The following is a 20,689-nucleotide window of genomic DNA, read 5'->3' as shown; positions in this document are numbered from 1 at the left end:
GGCTTCTCTAGTCTTCTCTAGTGGTTTGGCTGCTTTGCTTTCATGGTTTTTCAGGTTGAACCCTAATATCTGTCTCTGGGTTTTTATTATTTGGGCTACAGTGAATTTTAAAGGTCTTTTAAGTTTCCTTCCCTTTATTTTAGAATCTCAATAATCTAACTAGAAGCTGGCTGTTCTCTGCTTTGGTATGTTTGCAGTCACTCTTTCTTTTGCCAGAGACGGTGTGAGCAAAGCTCCCAGAACAACTCAGTGGGATTTAGCCTGAGTTGAAAAGCCTGAATGCCATCTACACTTGCTTCATTTGTGCACCAGGGCAGATGGTTTTAGCTTTCATTCATTTTTTTTTTTTCCAGGAGCAAATTCCTGGTTTCCTGTATTGAGAACAGGGGGCTTCCGACTGATGTAGGCAAGTGAGTTTCATTCAGGAACCATACTTCTAGTATCACGCACAGACAGTCAGATTCACTGGAAGCACTCTGCACCCCATTCTTCTCTCTTACTTTACTTCTGTGCTCTAGGAAAGTGTGCCGAGTTGATCAAAAGAAGCAGAGGGACACCGGTGTGACTGTACTCCAGCCACTGCTTCTCTACAGCCTCACACACCCCAGACACACAATAAATGATAGAATGGACCCCCCATGTACTGGATTTTAGATAACTAGACAAATGTTATGCAGAAATGACTGTCCTTTAAGTTTTTTTTTTTTTTTTTTTTGTTTGTTTGTTTCGAGACAGGGTTTCTCTGTGGTTTTGGAGCCTGTCCTGGAACTAGCTCTTGTAGACCAGGCTGGCCTCGAACTCACAGGTCTGAAAAAGACAGGATATACAGATCTTTATCTAAAGAACTTTATTGTAAGGCAGATCTGAGAAAAACAGGATTTTCTAACTATTCAAAATTTAGAATTTGCAATATGATGTAAATTCTATTTACATACCATAACTAGCAAAGACTTACTGAATGCTTTCCATCATCCATGCTGTCTGAAAACTAATTTCTTTCTATTCAATTATGAATTTCTATGAGGTAGCCATAAACATCTCTAGAATTAAAGCATCTATCATCTATCTATCTATCTATCTATCTATCTATCTATCTATCTATCTATCTATCTATCATTTATCTATCTCTTAACTAATATCCCTCTGTCAATCTATCCATTCATCTGTTTATCTACCTACTTGATGATTCTTCTATTACCTGCTACTAAAAAAGAGGCCAATAGAAAATCAGCATCCTCTGCTGACGGATACACAGTTTCGTTTTTGTGGTTAATAGCTTCAGTTGTGCCACGAAGCTTCCTACTTATCCAATAACACAATAATATGAGCATTACTGTTAGAACCTCTAATCCTATCTAGATGTGAACCAATGGTCCCACTACTGTGTGGATGCCCAAAAATGTGAGCCTATTTCCAACTTGTCTGAAGGTCAGAGAGTTTTAGCTTGTTCAAAGTTGCTGACAAGTGTGGCCACACAACCTGACCTAGGGTATGGTTGCTTAGTGTTTTGGACATGAAGATGGTCCATACAGGTAGATTCACTCAATCATTACCAAAGGTCAGGAAATTCAAGCATACTTCTGTTCCTTCTTTTGAATTAAGAGGTTTGACCTAAGAAGTGGCTGCCTTCAGGATATTTGATCTAGTGTGGGTTCACTGCCTAAACAAGATTGTTTTTCTCAAGAACCAGTGACTTGATGTCTCAAGTACTGAGGAAGCACGTAACTGTTCTGGTTGTCCTTTGTATCATGTTAAAGCAGTCTTTTGCCTTCTTCCCCCTTTTTGTATTGGGGTATAAAATGTATGGAAAATTAAACACAGGTCTATTTCAGTATTCACTGGAACTCACTTCTGATGCTATCCTGTGCTTCTGTTTGTTATTTTTACTTATATCTTTGCTCTCTTTTCTTATTTTTCTAATCCCCATGCCCCCTTCCTGGTAAGTGGTACACTTGTCAAAGCATGGTCCCCAACATTATTATTTTTTAAATATTTATTTATTATGTATATAATATTCTGTCTGTATGTTTGCAGGCCAGAAGAGGGAACCAGACCTCATTACAAATGATTGTGAGCCACCATGTGGTTGCCGGGAATTGAACTCAGGACCTTTGGAAGAGCAGGCAATGCTCTTAGCCATTGAGCCATCTCTCCAGCCCCTAATTTTTTTTAAAAAATATTTAGGTCCCCAACATTATTGAAGACATAAAATACTGTTGTCCAAATGTCCACTGAGAAAAGTCTGGTGGTGACTGATCTCCTCTCCCCATCTTTGAGCCATCTCCTGTTTCTTTTCCCCAATTTGCCTTCTGTGCCTTAGACAGAATAATTTTGTATCATAATTTTAGATTAAAGAGGTTAGCAGTTAATCAAGTATTCAAAATAGTGAGTGTTATAGTGATTTTAAGATATAGTTATCCTCCTAGTTTATGGATAATCTATTATGATTACTCTTACATTATAAACGTGTACTTAATATACATTTATTCTTTTGTTTGAATTTTATCTGTTCCTGAATTTAAGAAGCATGTTGTAAGCCTTGATTAGGTTAAGGTCCTTTGCTAGGCATGGATGTTAGTCTAGGAGTACATAATGCACAGCAGTCACAAGTACCTTTGATAATGATAATAAACACAGTGCAGCCTATGTTCTTCTCTAAGTGATTTAGATGAACTAAACCACATACATTCAGTAAATTAGATGTGAACTAACATACAAATCAGTATAAAGAAATAAAGACAGGAGGTATGGAAACCAGGAGGGAAACTTGGTTTAAAACCTGGTGGTGAATGCCTTTATATTTGATTACATTGGTCAATATGACACTTCCAGTGTGTATTTATCACACAGAATGTATTCATTTGGTTAAAAAGGCACAAAACAAAGTCAGAGGTTTAACACGATTACATGTATACACGATGTTTTTATTGTACAAGTTTTGCTTCCATTAGTGTGATTAGGAAGTGGTTGGCTGACAAGCACTGGGAAGCAGACTCTGTAGGAGTCTACCCTAGTCATCAATTTGACAGAACTAGGTCAGCAATTACAGAAATTACAGAACATGCTCTCAAAATGTCATCTCCATCCTTTCTGAAGATTAGAGAGGCAGGATGGAGAAACCAAGGCATATAGTACACGATTTCTTTTGGTAGTCAGCCTTGCTAGAAAGCACTTGCCTGGAATTTTGATGACTGAGTTTAGATCTTTTTATCAGGAAACTGTTTCCTTTACAGCCAATGCCCCAGGACCTCTGCCATCTTTGATTCAAATTCCAGATTTTGAAGGGTTTGGCTAAGTCTGGACACAATAGCAGCAATCCATATCCTGACCCCATAAAACATATCATACAACCGAGGGAAGAGAATTCCCACTTTTTATGTTTAGCATAAGAATATACATTTGGTCACATAAATGCAGTAAAATGTTCCAAGCAGGTCTCAGCATCTGATAAACAGTACAAAGAATGTGCCTATCCATGAAAGCCCCCTGGAAAGGTAAAAAGTCTTATGGGTCCTGACAGCTAACACAGGGCTTCTGACTGTTCCCTTGACCACTAATGAATTTTTGACATAGTTGTCCAATACAGGACTTTTCAAAGGAACATGTTGTTGTTTCTCTTTATCCTAATATACATATGTGGTAAGTGTTAGAAAATGTGCAGTATTCTATCCTGACTCTTCCAAAGAAAATACCCTTAACCATAGCTTTGCTTTTCATAGTTAAGACTCTCAGAATCAACTGAAATTGAAAAGGTGTCTGGAAAACAAAGTCAATGTTTTGGTACACATCATACCTCCACATACTAATAGCACTAGGGATTCTGATGTATATTCTTGTTGAACATTCAGTGAAACTACAAATTCATAGTTTCTAAAGCTGCAGAAGAGTGCGAATGAGAATGTCCAGGCCCTTCCACTGGCCACTACATTGCCTCTGTAGTAATAACTGGAATGCTGAGATTGCAAACAAATAACTGAAACTAGAATATCAGTGATGTACACCGGCTACCTTCTCCTAACTCTGTGGCTTTATTTTATTTGCTATTGTACGTTTCTGTATTTCTCAGAAATATAACAAGTGAAACTAGAATCAAGATAGAACGGAAACAGGAAATAAGTGGAAGAGTCCCCTAAACTATCTCATTATAAGCAATCTAATTTTCTTTTTCTTGGTGGTAACAGGAACTGCGTAAACTCTTACAGCTATTAGTGGGCCCCCATGGAAAAATACAAACATGTTTCATATGCTTGATCTGATATTATTTTTTATGTATTTCTTATGAGATCATAGTATGTCCCCTAGAAATACAAATAAAAGAAGCAGGAAGTCTACAGTCTTAGAAGTCCAAGAACTGCTGGTATGGGAAAGAGTTCAGACTTCAAAAAGGCACTCAATCACTGAAGCTAAGTCTATGCTTACAATTTTTAAAATCATTTATACAATATTAGATATACAGTATAAATGTAAACTATCATCTTAAACTACTTGCCTATTCCTTGGAGTATGGAAATGAAGCAAGTTATTTATTGTTAATGTTAGGAACTATTTCTCTCTGTTTCAAGCACATGTTAGGAGATGAAATGAGAGGCTACGGTGAGGGGAAGCACTAGGGTACGTGTGTTCCAATGGGTCCACGTATCTGTATTATTCGAACTTTTGCCTTTCCGGGCATAACTGCAGCTGAACAGTCACTAACAACTCTGTGGCTCTTCCTTTATCTTCTCCAACAGCATTACTCACCTTCAGGTCCCGATGGACTACGCCCATCTGATGGCAGTGTAGCACAGCCTCCAGGATCTGCTGAATGCAATGACTGCATGCAAACACCAGGGGGCGTGTGTTAGTTCCAAGCGTACACTCACTGTCTGTATACCCTTAGAGAGACCGGGTTACAGAGCAAAGCTAGCGGACAACTAGTGTTGAATTCACCTCCTTCAGTCAGAGTAACACATTGCTCAAGGAGAGTGACTACTGCCTGGGAACAATCAGGATATTGCCAGCTGTGAGCCATGGTGTGCATCAACTTGTTCTAAAAAAGATCCATTTGGACAATATCTCATTTTGTTCTGGAGCTCATTTCCTGGTTATAAATTCTTCCAGGAAATGAATGGGAACACAAATGTAATCTCTGAAGTTGTTCTGCTCTGCCGCTACCCTACACACATAAACTCTTTCCCCATTCATTTCCCATTTTCCCAGGATCCTTCTTTTCAAAGCTATCCTGTTAGCACACAAGAAACCATCAGGTTTAAATGAGGACACAGCGAATTGTTGACAATCATCAGGCTGGCCGTTGTTACCCCGTGCCTAGGGTTCGTCAGGCTCAAGTGAGCAGTGTGTACCCAGTTGTCCTGCTTCAGCAACCCGTGGTCTCAGAACAGAAGTGGTGTTTTGAATCTACAGGCAGACATACATCACAGGCCAAGGTCATTCCAGGTCAGTGCTGGACAGTTCAGGAAAGCCTGCCCTCAAACCAACTCTGGGAATTTGTTGCTTGGAAATGTAGCAGATTGTACTGGTGCTGCTCTCCCCTTCCTGCTATGATGTATATTTAGCCTGTAGATGAGCAAACTGAAGAGGCATCATGCATTGTCATTTCATTATGCATTTCAAGAACAAGTTGGGAAAGGCATTTTCAACACCATTTTCGAAACCCCCCACCTTGGCCCTTCCCCCCAGGAAAAACAACCAAACCAAAGAAACTTCATTGATTCAGATTTATGGACTCCATATACTGACCTTCAGGTCCCTGTGAACTATGCCATTTAGGTGACAATGATTTACACTCTCTAGAATCTGTTGTATACAATGACTGCAAAGATACAAGGGCAGAATGGAAGGGAGAACATTTTAAAGGCACATAATCACATTGGATACAAAATAAAATGAAGGTTCAAATGAAACAAAACAAACGGACAAAATTATATTTATTCACACTTCTTAGCTTTACACTGGGAATAAATAATGCTGAAGAAAGCTAATTCCAATCTTTACTAAAATGACATCCAACATAGAATTTGTGACATATTCAGACAAAACAATTTAAGCTGTGTTTCCTCTTGTTAGTCTACAGATTAAGTCATCTGTTATAGAAGTCTGGATCTCCATATTCAGGAAGAAAATTTGATGTTTAATTCCCAAAATGTTCTGGGAAGATTATCTAGAGATATAAAAATCTCATTGTGTTTGTCATACACAATCTAAACTGTTTAAGATCTGAGGTCACAATTAAATATGTTGAAACAAGAGGGTAAACACAGATGAAGTGGTAGGTGAAACAGGAATTTCAAAGAAAGAGACACATGTACCAGTGATTTAGAAGGGGTGTCTCCTGTGTAACACAGGAATAAGAAAATAAGTATAAGCTCAAGAGGACAGGGAGGAGGTGGGGGAGATCGAGAGTTGACCCATGACATAAAATAAACCCCTTTCACAGTAAGACGAGTCCAGGGAAGGGCTAAGATGCTTTCAAATAAGCTTACAATCCCCTGGGGACAGGTAATTTGCTAAGTCCATTTTCATACCTTTTAGCAAAGGAAGTTTAATTTATTATCTATCATGTTAAATTGCACCATTAATGCTATTCTTATTAGAAGCTTACTGATACCAAATTAATGGCTAATTAAATGAGAGAAGAAATTTTTTGACTGTCAGCAGCAAGACCCCGACAAGCTGCCATCTGATACACAACAAGGCAGAACACATACTGACAAGTCTTCTACATATTTATGGTGTAGTTCAAACTTGAGTACGAACAAAAGTGCATTCCCTGAATCAATGGAAAAGTACATAACCTGATAAAGACATTTTCAGTCACTTGGTGTATAACATCATGGCACTCTACAAAACACTTGGTGTTCAACAAACATCATTGTACTTACTCTACAGGAAAGTACACTTGGTGTGTAACATCTTGATACTTACTCTACAGGAAAGTACACTTGATGTTTAACATCATGATACTTACTCTACAGGAAAGTACACTTGGTGTGTAACATCATGATACTCTACAGGAAAGTACACTTGGTGTGTAAAAACATGACACATACTCTACAGGAAACTACACTTGGTGTGCAATATCATGGTACTCTGCCAGAAATACGGAACTGAAAATAACCAATCGCTGTCTAATTTTTAACAATACATACACCAAAATGCCCATGACGGTTGTGATTTTTTGATAACAAATCTATTGATATGGCTACTGAAACAGACTCAAACTGGAGGTGCCAACTGCATAGTTCCCTGGATTATTACTCATAATTTTTCAACTGTGTGGTTCTCATCTCATAATGTGAAATCCACATAGTCTTTTTGGAACATTTCTGTTTTGTCTAACAATAAAAATAACTTACTTGGCTTATGGCCAAAATTAAGAAGTAATAATTCATATTAAATTAATTTCACTACTCTTTATTAGTGAGGGTGGATTTCATGCCTAAGCTCTTGAGGGCTAATGAGAAAACAAAGTCTGAAAATATGAAAAGATAGCCTCTTAGTGCTTATATCTGGGTATAAAATTATTCCATAATTAATTCCTCAACTAATATACACCAACATGAGATGTGGCCCAACCTGTGGATGTTGTCTTGCTTTCTATACTGTTTGCCAACAGTTATGATAGTCTCTATCTCACTTCAACCACAAATTTTCAAACAGAACATGTTTCTCTTACTTAGAATGGCAAAGTAGATAAAATTCCCTTTAGAGATCTTTTTACTTTCCAGATTTATTTACTTTATTTTATGTGTATGAAGGTTTGTCTGCATGTGCACATGTGTGTTTGGTGCCCACAGAGGTCAGAAGAAGGCATCAAATCCCTGTTAAGTGGAGTTAGGGGTAGTTGTAGGCCACCATGTGGGCTCTGGAAACCAAGCACTGAACCTCTGCAAGAGCAGCAAGTACTCTTAATTGCTAAACTTTGTAGTGATATTTCATTTTTATTTTAATAAATAAAGCTTTCCTGAAGTCCAGAGAGTAAAATCATCATACTGATCAGCCTTACAGACCAGGCAGTGGTGGCACACATCTTTAGTCCTAGTAGCCACACTAGAAAGCTGGTGGCAGAAAAGCATGCTTTTAATCCCAGCGCTAGAGAGAAATAAAAGAGAGGATACAGCTTGCACACACAGTCTTATTCTGAGATTCTCGGAGGCAGGATCGCCATTTTGGATGGAGGTAGAGGTAGGAGTCATTGATCAGTTGTTCTGTTTTATGACCTTCAGGTTGAACCCCAATTTCTGTCTTGCAGGTTTTAGTAATCATGCTAAATCTTCTCTTCAACTGATTCTCTAATTAAAATTATTGGTCCTGTTTGGCAAATGGGCAAATAGCTATTCTAGAACGGCTCTAGGTTCCTTTTCTGGGGATAAATATGAGGATTTGAGTATATTAAGCAACTAAGCATTTAATCAACATAGCACAGTCAAACAGAATTTTCTACTTGACCTTGACAGCAACACAAATGCTATAGATTAAAGTGTAATCATGTACAGTCAAATGTACAGAATACCATAACATTAGTATTATGCCATGAAAATGTAGTGGCATAAAACCATGAAAAATTAGAAAGTGAAAGCTAAGCTTTTCGGAAAGTAATTTATTTATGTCTGTTTTTAGTTTAAGGCGGTGTTTCAACTCTACAGTGCAGGCTGGCCTGGAATTCTTGACCTTCCAGCCTCCATATCCAAAGAGCTAGGGTTATATGCCGGTACCACACTTAGTTGAAAGGTGAGCTTTTACATACCATGTGATACTCAAAATCATCTGGGTATCACTGAGGCTCCCTACAACTTGGGGAAACCTGGAGAGCAGTAGAGATGGGGCAGACAGCCTATGATTGAAGTTTCATAGCATCAATTATGTTATGGCAAGTTAATTGTTCTTCATCAGGTTTTCAACATAATAAAAATTATAGAATACAGAAGGAAAATTAACATCACCAAGTCTAATATGTCTAGGTAAGTAGATTAATGCTATTTTACTCCAAAAACATTTTTTAATAACCCAGGGAACTTAAAATTAGATAAAATGCTAGCCCTTTATAAAATTTCCATGAAAATTTTGCTAATTAATGAATTCAGGAAGTTACTTGTGAATCCTCAGAAATAGAAAAATAGATGAATTTTCACATCAGCATTCCAAAGGTTCTAATGAAACCTCCAACAGCGTTGCATGCTAATATTACTATTAGCATATACCATAAAGGGGCCACTAAGACTGTCTGCAGCCTCTTTCTCTTTGCTGACTAGACCTGTGCTGCACTGGGGAACTTCCGGTGGTGACAGAAACTCTGTTCCACTCACACTCGACAGTTACTGTGGCTATTAAGCCATCACAACATGGAAGCTCAAGTGGAAATTGATTAAAAATAAGATTTAAAACAGACTATAGTTTTTCCTTTTTCTGAATGTCATTCTGAAAATCTTTAGAGGAGAGAAACGCCCCCGATGAAGGGCTCATCATAACGAGAATCCAAGGTGGGGATATGAGATTCTCATAATGGCTGGGTCATGATGTACTCAAAGCTCCACATGTGTATATAGAACAAGTGTCAGTGATGGAAGGGTGAGTTTATCTTGCTCAGAGCAAGCCACTTACCTGGCATCAGCTTCGCTGTAGTACTCTCGTGCCACTATGTCTTCAAAGAGTTCACCTCCAGTCACTCTGGGATAACAAGAGGAACACATTTTAAATAGAAGGAAGAAAAGAATTGGGCATCAGTAAGTTTCTATGTTTACACAGAATTTTTCCCCTGTGTTATTTTTCAATACTAAGTTAAACCAAACTATTTTAAAACAGTATGGCATTTAGTTTCCTAGTACTCACACTTGTGTTATCAATAGGTCTAGAGTTTATTTCTAAATACATACAGCAAAATCTTCTATATAAAAGGGTTTCTAAGAAATTTTTCATTTTAGTTTCATAGATATCATTTGAGGTCCAACAATAATATATGGCGTACCCTAGCAACATTTTTCCCCTTGAAACAATGGTACATGTAATCTAATTCACTAACATACTTATTTTTCTCTCTGCTAGAATCTCTAATAATGCAATTATAATGTGCCCTAGAAAAAAGTCGTGTAAAATGATCAGACACAAAAGCACTTCTTGCAAATCTTTTACTGTTGTAAAGTAAGACTTTGTGGACTTTATTCCTGCATTATGATCAAGGATAATATAATTATACTTTTATTTATATTTTTCTGTCTATGCTTACAACTTGATGGTAAAAGTGCTCACTAAACACTCGTTAGAAAATCTAGGAGCTGGTAGTATGCACAGTGGTGAGACACATGCTCAGCATATGTTGAGCCCTGGGTTCAGAAAGGAAAAGATAAAAGACAAGAAGCACAAACAAATTGAAAAGTTTGTTTCTGTTAATAAAATCTATTCAATATTTATTACATTAGTACCCTCCAGCATTAACACAAAATGCCTGTTTAATTAAAAACTATTTGAATAATAATCAAATCAACTAACTGAGTTAGAAGGACACTATCTGTGCCAATTACTCTAAGTCAGTCCATTGCATGGGCTTAGGAAATGGGGTAACGGCATCGTCATACACTAAAGGTTGGCTATGTATTGAAATAGATTTTATTTATTAAGGGATCTGTACTTAAGGGGGGATATTAAAGAGTCAGGAGAGCTGACACCCTGGTAATCTTTGGTGACAGCTTTAAGCAGTTATAGTTTTTTCAGAAATGAAGAATGTTTGTGAGGGGTGTTGGGATATAGATACAAATGCAGCACCCTGCCCATGCTACGTGTGCATTCCACTGCTATTATTATTATATCCCCTGTCAGATGCTGAGCTTTTAATGTCGAGTTTAGATCATATAGTTAGCTATCTCGGAAAGCATTCTTTATCAGCTTTCCACACTCCTTTGCACTCCTTAAAATATTTTTCTGTCAATGAAACCACATTATTCTTTCAGCATCACACATGACAAACATCTACAAAAGAAAAATAAGGGAGTTATAATGAAATGTCGTGTCCTAAAGAGATACTGTTACCATACTCACATCACTGTTTAATGGAGCACTAAATTAAGCTATTGAAGTTTTGAAAATTTTTAGGGAGACATGTAAGATTTCATAATGCCAAAAATTAAATCAGTTCCATAAATAAACTGCTAGATTAATTAACCAATTAGACATTTGTGAATAAAATAATGCCAGAGTTCTGCTGTGATCTGAAGCATACCAATTATAGGCTTGAAGCACTAATAACTGTTTATAAATTTTAAAAACATGAAGACTTACAGAGAAAAAGGATAATTTACTTCTCAAAATAGGAGGTTCTGTGTATAAAAAAGATATATTTGCTATTTGTTTTATTTATAGTGATTTTGATTCATGCTGTATTACTATTCAGAATTAATTTTTCTTTTGTTTCTAGTTTATATATTTCTCTAGAAATGATCAAAAGTAATTTCATCTTGACTTATAACATTTCATGAATAATATGGCTTTTACAACAAGATTAGACAGTTGGTATAGATCAAAGTGGGGTCCCATAAGATAAAGTGATCCAAAAAGCAGAGTTGGAGATCAGAACTGGTTCCCAGTGTGGTAGAAGGAAAGCCAGAAGTCTTGGGCTAGAGTTCGAAAACATGAAGTAACATCAGGGCCCAGTTATGCATAGGGAAGACATCAGCCCATTGGACTGTGAGTAGAATTGGAGAACAGTCAGTGGTCAGACTAAAGCTGATGAGAGTTTATTTCATGTGTCTGTTCCCAACATGGCAAGACTGTCAGCCCAGTCCCCACACTGAGTGCCAGCAGCACTATAGTATCATGTCGTAACCAATGTGTTAATCCCACCTAATCCCAGTTACCTCAAAGGTCCCCTGAGAACCTCTGAAGAAACACTGTGCAAAGGAAGCAAAGTCTGAGGAGATTCAATAGGAAAGGTTAGATCTAAGATGTTGACTAAGTCCAGTAAAACATTGAAATAAGAATCTTTTAGGAAGACATAGAAAGGAGACATTGTAAATTTAGTATTGTACATAGTGTCTGGCTAGCCTTTAGAGGTAGCTTAATAAACATTTACTGAAAGTTGCAGATTATAAAATAAAGTCAATGGACAGAAACCAGTACTTTTTTCTATATGCCAATAATAAATATAGTAAGAATGAAATCAAGAAAAGAATCCCATTCATAATAGCATGACTCTCTGAAAATATTATTCAAACAGAAAACAACAAAAGCTACAAACATTCCAAACTTATCTAGAAATAAATTCAACCAAAGAGATGAAAGATTTCTACACTTAACACTATAGAGCACTTGAGAAAGCAATTGAAGAGGACACTGGAGATGGAAAGACATCCCATGTTTGTGGGTTGGAGGAATTACCGTTGTGAAAACAGTTACATTCATTACTCAAAGTTATCTATAGATTAAATGCAATTAGAATTTCTACAAAACTCTTCACAGCAGGAGACAAGACTACCCTAACATTTACAAGGAAGCGCAAAAGACCTCAAATAGAAAAAAAAAAAATAACCCTGAAGGGGGGAGAAGCAATGTGAGAAGTATCATAATGCTAGACTTGAAATTACACTACAGAGTCACAGTAAGAAAACATCAGGGTACTGGCACAAGTTAAAGCATTTAGTAGATCAAATGAATGAAACAGAGAACTCAGAAACGAGCTGCATAGCTGCAGTTTTCTAACTGTTGGTGGGAGCACTCGAACCATTCACTAGAGAGGAGAAAGACTCTTCAGGAGATTGGAAAGTTGAGATCTCTACCTACTAACCAGAATAAAAATCCACTCAAACAAAATGGGTCAAAGTCCTTAAAGTTAGACTTGAAACTCTGAATCTATTAGCCACAACACTTTCATATATAGGGAAACTTTCAGAATAAGAGGCAAAAATCTCAGATAATAACAGCAAGAGTTGACAACAGGGATTGTTGTGAAATTTCAAACCTTTCACACAGCAAAAGAAACAAGTACCAGAGTGAACAGGCAGCTGATCAAATGGGAGAAAACTTGTGGAAAGTATCAACTATTCATCTGACTAGAAATCAATATTCAGCATATGTAAAATCAAACACCTAAGACACAAATAATTCAATCAATGAATGAAAAACTGAGTTGATGAGAGAATTCTCAAAAGAAGGACAAATGGACAATAAATGTGTTCAAGAAATAATACCTTTAGCCATGACGGAAATGCAAGTAAAGTTACAGGGAGGACGGGGGAGCTGGCTCGGTGGCTCAGTTGATATGGTGTTTGTCTTGCAAATATGTGGAAAAGATTTCCATCCTAAGAACCCACTTATAGCCGGGCGGTGGTGGCACACGCCTTTAATCCCAGCACTCGGGAGGCAGAGGAAGGCGGATCTCTGTGAGTTCGAGGCCAGCCTGGTCTACAAGAGCTAGTTCCAGGACAGGAACCAAAAAGCTACAGAGAAACCCTGTCTCAAAAAAAAAGAACCCACTTATAATCTCAGAGCTTGGAAGGCAGAGATAGGCCAGAGAGGGATGGACTTCAGACACTGGCCTGTTTGCTGTTCTCTAGGCCACTTGAGTTTCAGAAGCATGCAGGCCCGCCCTTGTACATCTGTGCCCATGTACACCTTCATTGACATTCCATCTCATTCTAGTTAGAATGGCTATCATAAAAACCATTGTATGTGGCTCCAAATCAGTTTCTACTTGAAGGCAATTGTCCCATGTCCCATGCATTATACTTTGTAAATGTACTTCTCAAGAAATATTTTGGAATATAAAAAGAACATTGTAAATTAGTCCAGCGATTGTGTGGATGAGTATGGAAGTTCCGGCGAAAATGAAAAGCAGGACTACTGCATAATGTAGCTAGCTCATTCTTAGGTATATGCCCAAAAGAATAAATATCACACACACACACACACACACACACACACACACACACACACACACATCTTTGTTTAATGCTACAATATTCACAATAAATAAGACATAGAATCAGCCTATATGTCTGTCATGAGATGAATAATGGAGAAACACACACACACATACACACACACTCGCGCATATGTGTGTGCACACACGCATGCACACATGACCAAGTATTATTCAGTCACAAATAAAAATGGAATTATGTAATTTGCAGGAAAATGGATAAGATTGGAGATCATCTTGAGCAAAATAAACCAGGATCAGACAAGTATTTTGAGTTTTCTCTCAAAGTATATCTATGAAAAAAGTCATGTCTGACTATAAATGCAGAAATTATTTGTTCTATTCAATACTGCTATAATTATAATTATGTTGACCAGCCCTGCCACCTGGTTACCCTGTTCCTTTAAGAGATAAGCTACACCCACTCCCAATCTACCCCTGGCCAAGGCCAGTTGATCTTGCCTCTCTTCCTCTCTCTTTCTCCCTACCTTTCTCTTTTTGGTTTTTCAAGACAGGTTTCTCTGTAGCTTTGGAGCCTGTCCTGGAACTAGCTCTTGTAGACCAGGATGGTCTCGAACTCACAGAGATCCACCTACCTCTACCTCCCAAGTGCTGGGATTAAAGGTGGGCACCACTTTTCTCTTTCTCTCTCTGTCTATTCTTCTTCTGAAGAGGCAGCCTCTGCTTCCCTTCTTCCTCCTTCCTCTTTCTTCTCTCTCCCTGTCCCCCCCTTTCTCCCTGCCACCCCATAGCCCCTCTCTGCCCCTCCTACTCATTCTCTTTCTTTTTCTCTCCCATCCCCATAACCCCTACCCTCCCAATACCTACTAAACAAAACTGCCCACCAGCTGCTATCTCCCATTTATTGTGGGACCGGCCAGGGTCACCCACAACATAAATCATAACATTGGTGTATGACTCAGTCAGGCTCCCTCTTGTTTCCTCCTACCCACGGGCTGAGACACTCTGGGATCCTGCTATTCCACAACACACTGGCTGTAAGATCCTCCCCCTCCCCTGGCCATGTTCCATAAATGAGGATCCACCTGGGCAGTTTGTGCCAATCATGTCCTGTCTTCCCTTTAGTCTCTGGGATGCCAAGACTACTTGCTTAAGACCTTCTACTGGAATCATGGAAAACTGAGCCACTCCAACCCCTCAAAAAAAAAAAATCAAAGCCACATAGCATAGCTGCTTGTCAGCTGATGGGCATTTTACATTCTGCCAGTGTCTGCCTTTCATCCCCAGTGCAAAATCCAGCATACTAAGCCTGTCTGGGGCAGGATACTCCCCCTCCCCAACCTGTAAAGGCTCCTTTTCCCTCTCCTGTTCCTCTCTCTCCTACCCTGCCTCTACAACCGCTGCTGCAGCACCATCTAGCCCAGAGAGTGGGTCCCTGTTCCCACTCCACTGTGGCTGGTGGCGCTTGAAAGTTTCCTGTTCACATCATGTATAAAAGAATGTGTGAATGGTGTGGCCACATGGATGTGATTCTGTTTTAAATGTATGTTCTATGTGTCATATATGTCTCTCTTGTTATTTCTATCTATTTAAAATCCCCGCCGTTTTTCTGTGCTTTGCATAACATGACTGCCGCTATCTTTATTAGTGGTAACAATTCCCGTAGTTCCTCCATGCTTTGGGCCATGTGACCTCACCACTATCTTTGTTAGGGGCAACTGCCACCATTTTGTTTGAGTTTAAGAAAGGGAGGAGCCAAAGACTTTGATGTGAGTTTCCCTATTCTTAGCCAAAGGGTATCTGCAGCCAGCTTACCTGCTAACAGGAAACTGCACTCTGGTAGTGATTTATCTGACTCCTAGCTAAATCTACATGACTGGCCACCAGCTGCCTTTAAGTCATCAGCTATGCTGTTAAAAATTACATCTATGCTCTGTTACATATGTTGTATTTGCGTGATGGTCTGCCTTGGTAGGGCATGCTGAGACGTCCAATACATGCAAAGATCCACCTCTGCAGTGAACCTGCTCTCTCCGACATGCAACGAACCTACAGGCTTTCCTGTAAGCTGTTCTCCACTGTTGTCAGTTCTGCTGTTATGCTTCTATTGCAAACAGCTTTTTCTTCTTTCTCCTGCACAATTATAAATCTCACCTGTTACGTTAAAAACCAGTACAGTCAAGCTTGAACCCAGCTCTCCAGGCAGATCCTATACTGTAGTCATAACTTATATTTATCTGATAAACAGCCCTCAAGTGCTCAGAGATCTGGGGAATATGACATTTAAATGTTTAATCATTGAAAGGCTTTTCGTAACAGAGAGACAGGTTGGCTTCTAGCAGCACCACCCCATTTCCTTCAAAGACGACAGAAGACAGATGGGCACAGAACAACATCCATCCACAATTCGCTTCAGCAAGTGAAAGCACTAATCACTGAACGGCCTTGCATCCAAACTGCTAAAGATATCCAGTGGATGAAGGAGAAGTGGAATCGATTGCCTGGCTGCTCAGTGCAAGGTAGGCTTGTCTTCCTACAGATTCCTAACCCACAGGATCTTCTGAAGCCTGGCTGGCCCGCCACTAACAGCCAAAAGCAAATATAGTCCTAAGGCCCCTGCCCTCAACAACCACGGAAGACCCTGAGGAGTGGCTCTAGGTAGCCAACTGAGTGAATTTTCTGTCATTTTTTTAAATCAAAAACTCAAGTAGAATTTTATCCTTTTCAAAGATCTCTGATGCAGTTTGATGGCTGAGAGGTCTTGCCATTTTAAAAAGGACAACCTCACAAAACAGAGTTCAGCATAACTTCTTACCATGTTTAAATGAAATGTGCTTTAAGATGCAAAGATCAAAACAAGAAGGTGTTTTAATGTATAGAAATGCAAGTTATTAAGGTGTGTACCTGCTGAGGACAAATGCAAGTTATCACATTTCCTCTCATGATGCCATTCATAGTTTTAACATCAATAAAATACTGATGAGTAGTTAATCTAACTCTGGCAGAGTACTACCACTACTGCAAGATCAACAAGAACTCTAAATAAAAGCTATTGGCATATGTAAAACTCAGGGATCTTACATACATACATACATGCATGTGTGGGTATGCATGTATGTGTGTATGTAAATTTTTGAAACAGTTTCTCTGAATAACTTCGGTGCCTGTCCTGAAACTATCTCTTTTTGACTAGACTCGCCTTAAACTTAAAGAGATCCACCTGCCTTCCAAGTTCTGGGATTAAAGGCCTCCACCACCACCCCCTGGCTATTTCTCTTAAGATAGTAAACAACACCAGGTGTGGTACCACATGTGTTTAATCCCAGGGCTGGGGACAGAGGCAGACTGATCTTTATGAGTTCTAGGTCAGCCTGGTTCTAGGACAGAGTTCCAGGACAACCAGAAACCCTTGTCTCGAAAAAACAATAGAGAATAAACAGTTTCATAATAAACCAAAAAGTGATGTTTTTCATGAGGAGTCCATATAAGTTCAAAAATTACTAAACAAAATTAGTGTTACTGCTAAACTAAATTTACTCTCTGGGTCACAATGAGTAAATACTAATGTATCTATTATAAATGATTAGAAACAAGAAATAAAAACCATCTAAAAAACATGAAAACACCATTTGTTTAAAGGCTGATGCTGTGTTGTCTGAGTGAAAGATAATAACTACAATACTTCAGTATTACTAAGTAGAAGTCTTTATGTTTTAAAACTTTAAAAATATTTAAAATCCACTGAGATACATACCTGCCTAATTTAGAGAGTTCTGTCAGTAGTAAAAACTGTTAATTTTGTAATTCTCATAGAATTCACTTAAACAACAAATACATAATTATCTCTGGATTTTGTTTATGCTTTCTTTTTATATAATAATTTTTCTCCTTCATTTCTTATTAAATGCTATATATTTGAATTCTATTTTATATCAACCAATAATAAAATTTAATCTAAGGATGTACCTTAGAAAGAGTTTGTAATTTGATTAATTGGGGTATGAAGACCAAATTCTAAATGGGAAAAGGAGAGCTAGTGGAACACTGGCAGGCAGACATTCATTCTCTGTGTACTCTTGACTTTGGATGTATTTAGATGCTTCAGATTCCTGCCTTCGCTTCTCCACAATGATGGACTGTGACCTAAAATTATAAACCAAATAAACCCCTTGCTCCCTAAAGGTGATTTTGTCAGCACACTTTATTATAGCCACAAAGAGAGAAACTAAGACATAGTAAAAGGGAGTAAAGGAAGACCTAACATACAACTTATCATGCACTTCGGAAATCAGGGTGTCCCGAGCTACATGTAAATTTTTATGCTGTAGATGTCTGGATATGCACAAACTACTTTCATTAATTTGTGAATATTTATTTAAATTTACAATATTAGCTTCTTTGGTAAAAAAGAACTTCCTATGAAAAAGAAAATTACAGAAACTTTAGAACTATCAACTACAAAAACAGTCCTTAGAAGCTGTTGTATGGAAAATAATTTCCCATATGATGAAAATTCATATAACATTCAATAAAAGTGTTGTAGCTATTTTAAAATAAAAAAAAGACTTTAAATTATCCTTCATCATTTTCTAAAGATACTTTTCATTGTGCAAAAATATCTGTTACAGTCATTCTGGCTGCTGTTTATACAATGTATGTGTCTAAAACTTACGTTTTCACAAACTCAAAGAATTTTTGTGAGTCCAGGGAGCCAAATTAAAGGATTCACCTTAAACAGGTCATCCCTCTCTCAATTCCATGGTCCCGACACCCTCCTCTTCAATTACTAAGACCTAAAGAAAACTTTTTTTCTTCTTAAACTTAACCTTGTCCTATGCTCTGCCAACAGACACTGGAGAGTTCCACACCACAAATCCTGGACAGGAGTGAGGCAACCAGATATCCCAGAACATGACCAGCATCCCAGCTGTCTCAGGTTCCCCCAAGATGCCCACAAATCGGCAGGAAGCAGTCTCTAGAACTTGATGCCCTTATCTCCCTAATCTGCCATGCTTAGCACCTTGCCTTTTTATCATAAGAAAAAGATGGGAATGTTATAATTATAATTACGCTGGCCTGCCCTGTCACCTGGGTACCCTGGCCCTTTACGCGACAAGCTGTGTCTACTCCCAATCTCCCACTTCCTGCCAAGTCAAACCGATCTTGCCTCTCTTCCTTTTTTTTTTTTTATTTCTCTGTTCATTCTTCTGAAGAGGTAACCTCTGCCTTCCTCTTTCCCCCTCCTTTTTCCTCCCCTCTCTCTGTCCTTTTCTCTCTCTCTCCCTCCCTCTCTACTCTCTCTTTCTCTTTCTCTCTCTCTTTCTCTCTCTCTCTCTCTCTCTCTCTCTCCCTCCTTCCCTCCCTCCCTCCTTCTTCCTCCCTTCCTCCCTCCCTCCCTCCCTCCCTCCCTCCCTCCCTCCCTCCCTCTCTCTCTCTCTCTCTCTCTCTCTCTCTCTCTCCCTTTCTCTCCCCCAATATCCCCTACCCTCCCATGCCCCCTCAATATCAACTAAATAAAACTCTCCACCCAACACTGTCTCCCATCTACCGAGGGACCTGACAGGGTCACCCATACCATAAATCATATCAAATACAGGCTACGTCCTTAGATTATAGATCAAGATGAAAAAACAATATGTTCTATGATGCTGGGAACATGTTCTATGATGCTGGGAAGAAAATTAGCTGCTTATATTTAATTTCTTAATGAATGGAACCCATGTCTCTTTTAGTATGTCCCAATATATATAGAGAGAAAACTTTTATACTCAATGACTCTTTGAAACTTGGCCTATTTCATGTGTTTAGAAAGTTTCAACATTCTTCGTCAACAATCAGATTTTCCACATGTATCATGCAATATCACTAGCTAAGGCCAGAATCAGGTGTGCTAGCCTGTACTACACCAGCTGCAGGAGCAGGTGTGTGAGTCCCACACAAGCAAAGAGGGAAGGTTTTAAACACAGCTCTCTTTAGCTTCATAGCCAATACCATCCCCACCTAAGATCAGCCAAGTTATTTCATATTTGAATACCCAGCATTCTACAATACCTCAGAGGTAGTAGGTTACCAGAGGGTGTCCAGATAAATGCTCATGATGGATGCTAAGTAGGGTGATGAAAATCAAGAAGGCAACAGAGACAGGATGGAGACATGGTTCAGAGGTCAAGAACACATATCACTCTAGCAGAGGACCTGAGTTCAGGTCCCATGGCCTATGCTGGTCAACTCATGGCCATCTCTAATTGTAGCTCCAGGGACACTGATTTCTCAGGCCTCTGAGGGCACCTGCATTTGGGTATACATGCTCCTACACAGACACACATATGCATAATTAACACTAATAAAATATACCTTTTTTAAGAGGCCACAGGTTTTCTTTAATAACCCAAGTTCTTTTTTACTGATCATTGTATGATTCAATGATCTTAGTCTGCCGAGTCAGACTAAGAATCACAGTGGACATGATGTAATTAAGACACAGGCCCTCTAAGCCAGGCCTTACCAAGAACCATCTATCATGGAACGAATCGGCAAATAGGCTACCACACAACTCCATCCACTTTCAATTGAGTTCCACTAGTGGGATGGCACAGCTGATAAATGCCTACATTTACTATCAAACTGATGGTCTGAATTCCATGCCTGGAGCCCACATGCTAGGGAGGACCATCTTTCAGAAGTTGTTCTCGCACTTCCAAATGTGTGACACACAAATTAAAAAGAAAAATAGCTCCATGAATAATTTAGTTCTGTGTCCCCAGCTCATCAAGATATAACTCTAGCCTTGCCCCAGAATTTCTTTATGGTCCCAAGGATGCT

General features: G+C 38.7%; 1 protein-coding gene across 12 annotated transcripts in view; it reads right to left on the bottom strand.

Moving 5' to 3' along the window:
• The window catches only part of Camk2d (calcium/calmodulin dependent protein kinase II delta), a 258,045-nt gene that overhangs the window by 71,392 nt on the left and 165,964 nt on the right, over positions 1–20,689 (bottom strand). For 6 of the 12 annotated variants that reach the window (XM_057793575.1, XM_057793580.1, XM_057793579.1 and 3 more), the window contains exons 5-6: positions 9,601–9,666; positions 5,740–5,812 (exon numbers count right to left, since the gene is read on the bottom strand). In XM_057793575.1, coding sequence (XP_057649558.1) covers positions 5,740–5,812; positions 9,601–9,666 — 139 coding nt within the window. Of the gene's footprint in view, positions 1–4,740; positions 4,814–5,739; positions 5,813–9,600; positions 9,667–20,689 lie in introns of all 12 variants that reach the window. The other 6 variants (XM_057793576.1, XM_057793582.1, XM_057793578.1 and 3 more) reach the window with 1 other exon arrangement.

The sequence above is a fragment of the Chionomys nivalis genome, chromosome 18 (assembly GCF_950005125.1).
Source record: "Chionomys nivalis chromosome 18, mChiNiv1.1, whole genome shotgun sequence".
Taxonomy (NCBI): domain Eukaryota; kingdom Metazoa; phylum Chordata; class Mammalia; order Rodentia; family Cricetidae; genus Chionomys; species Chionomys nivalis.
This window is presented reverse-complemented; position numbering and strand designations above follow the sequence as displayed.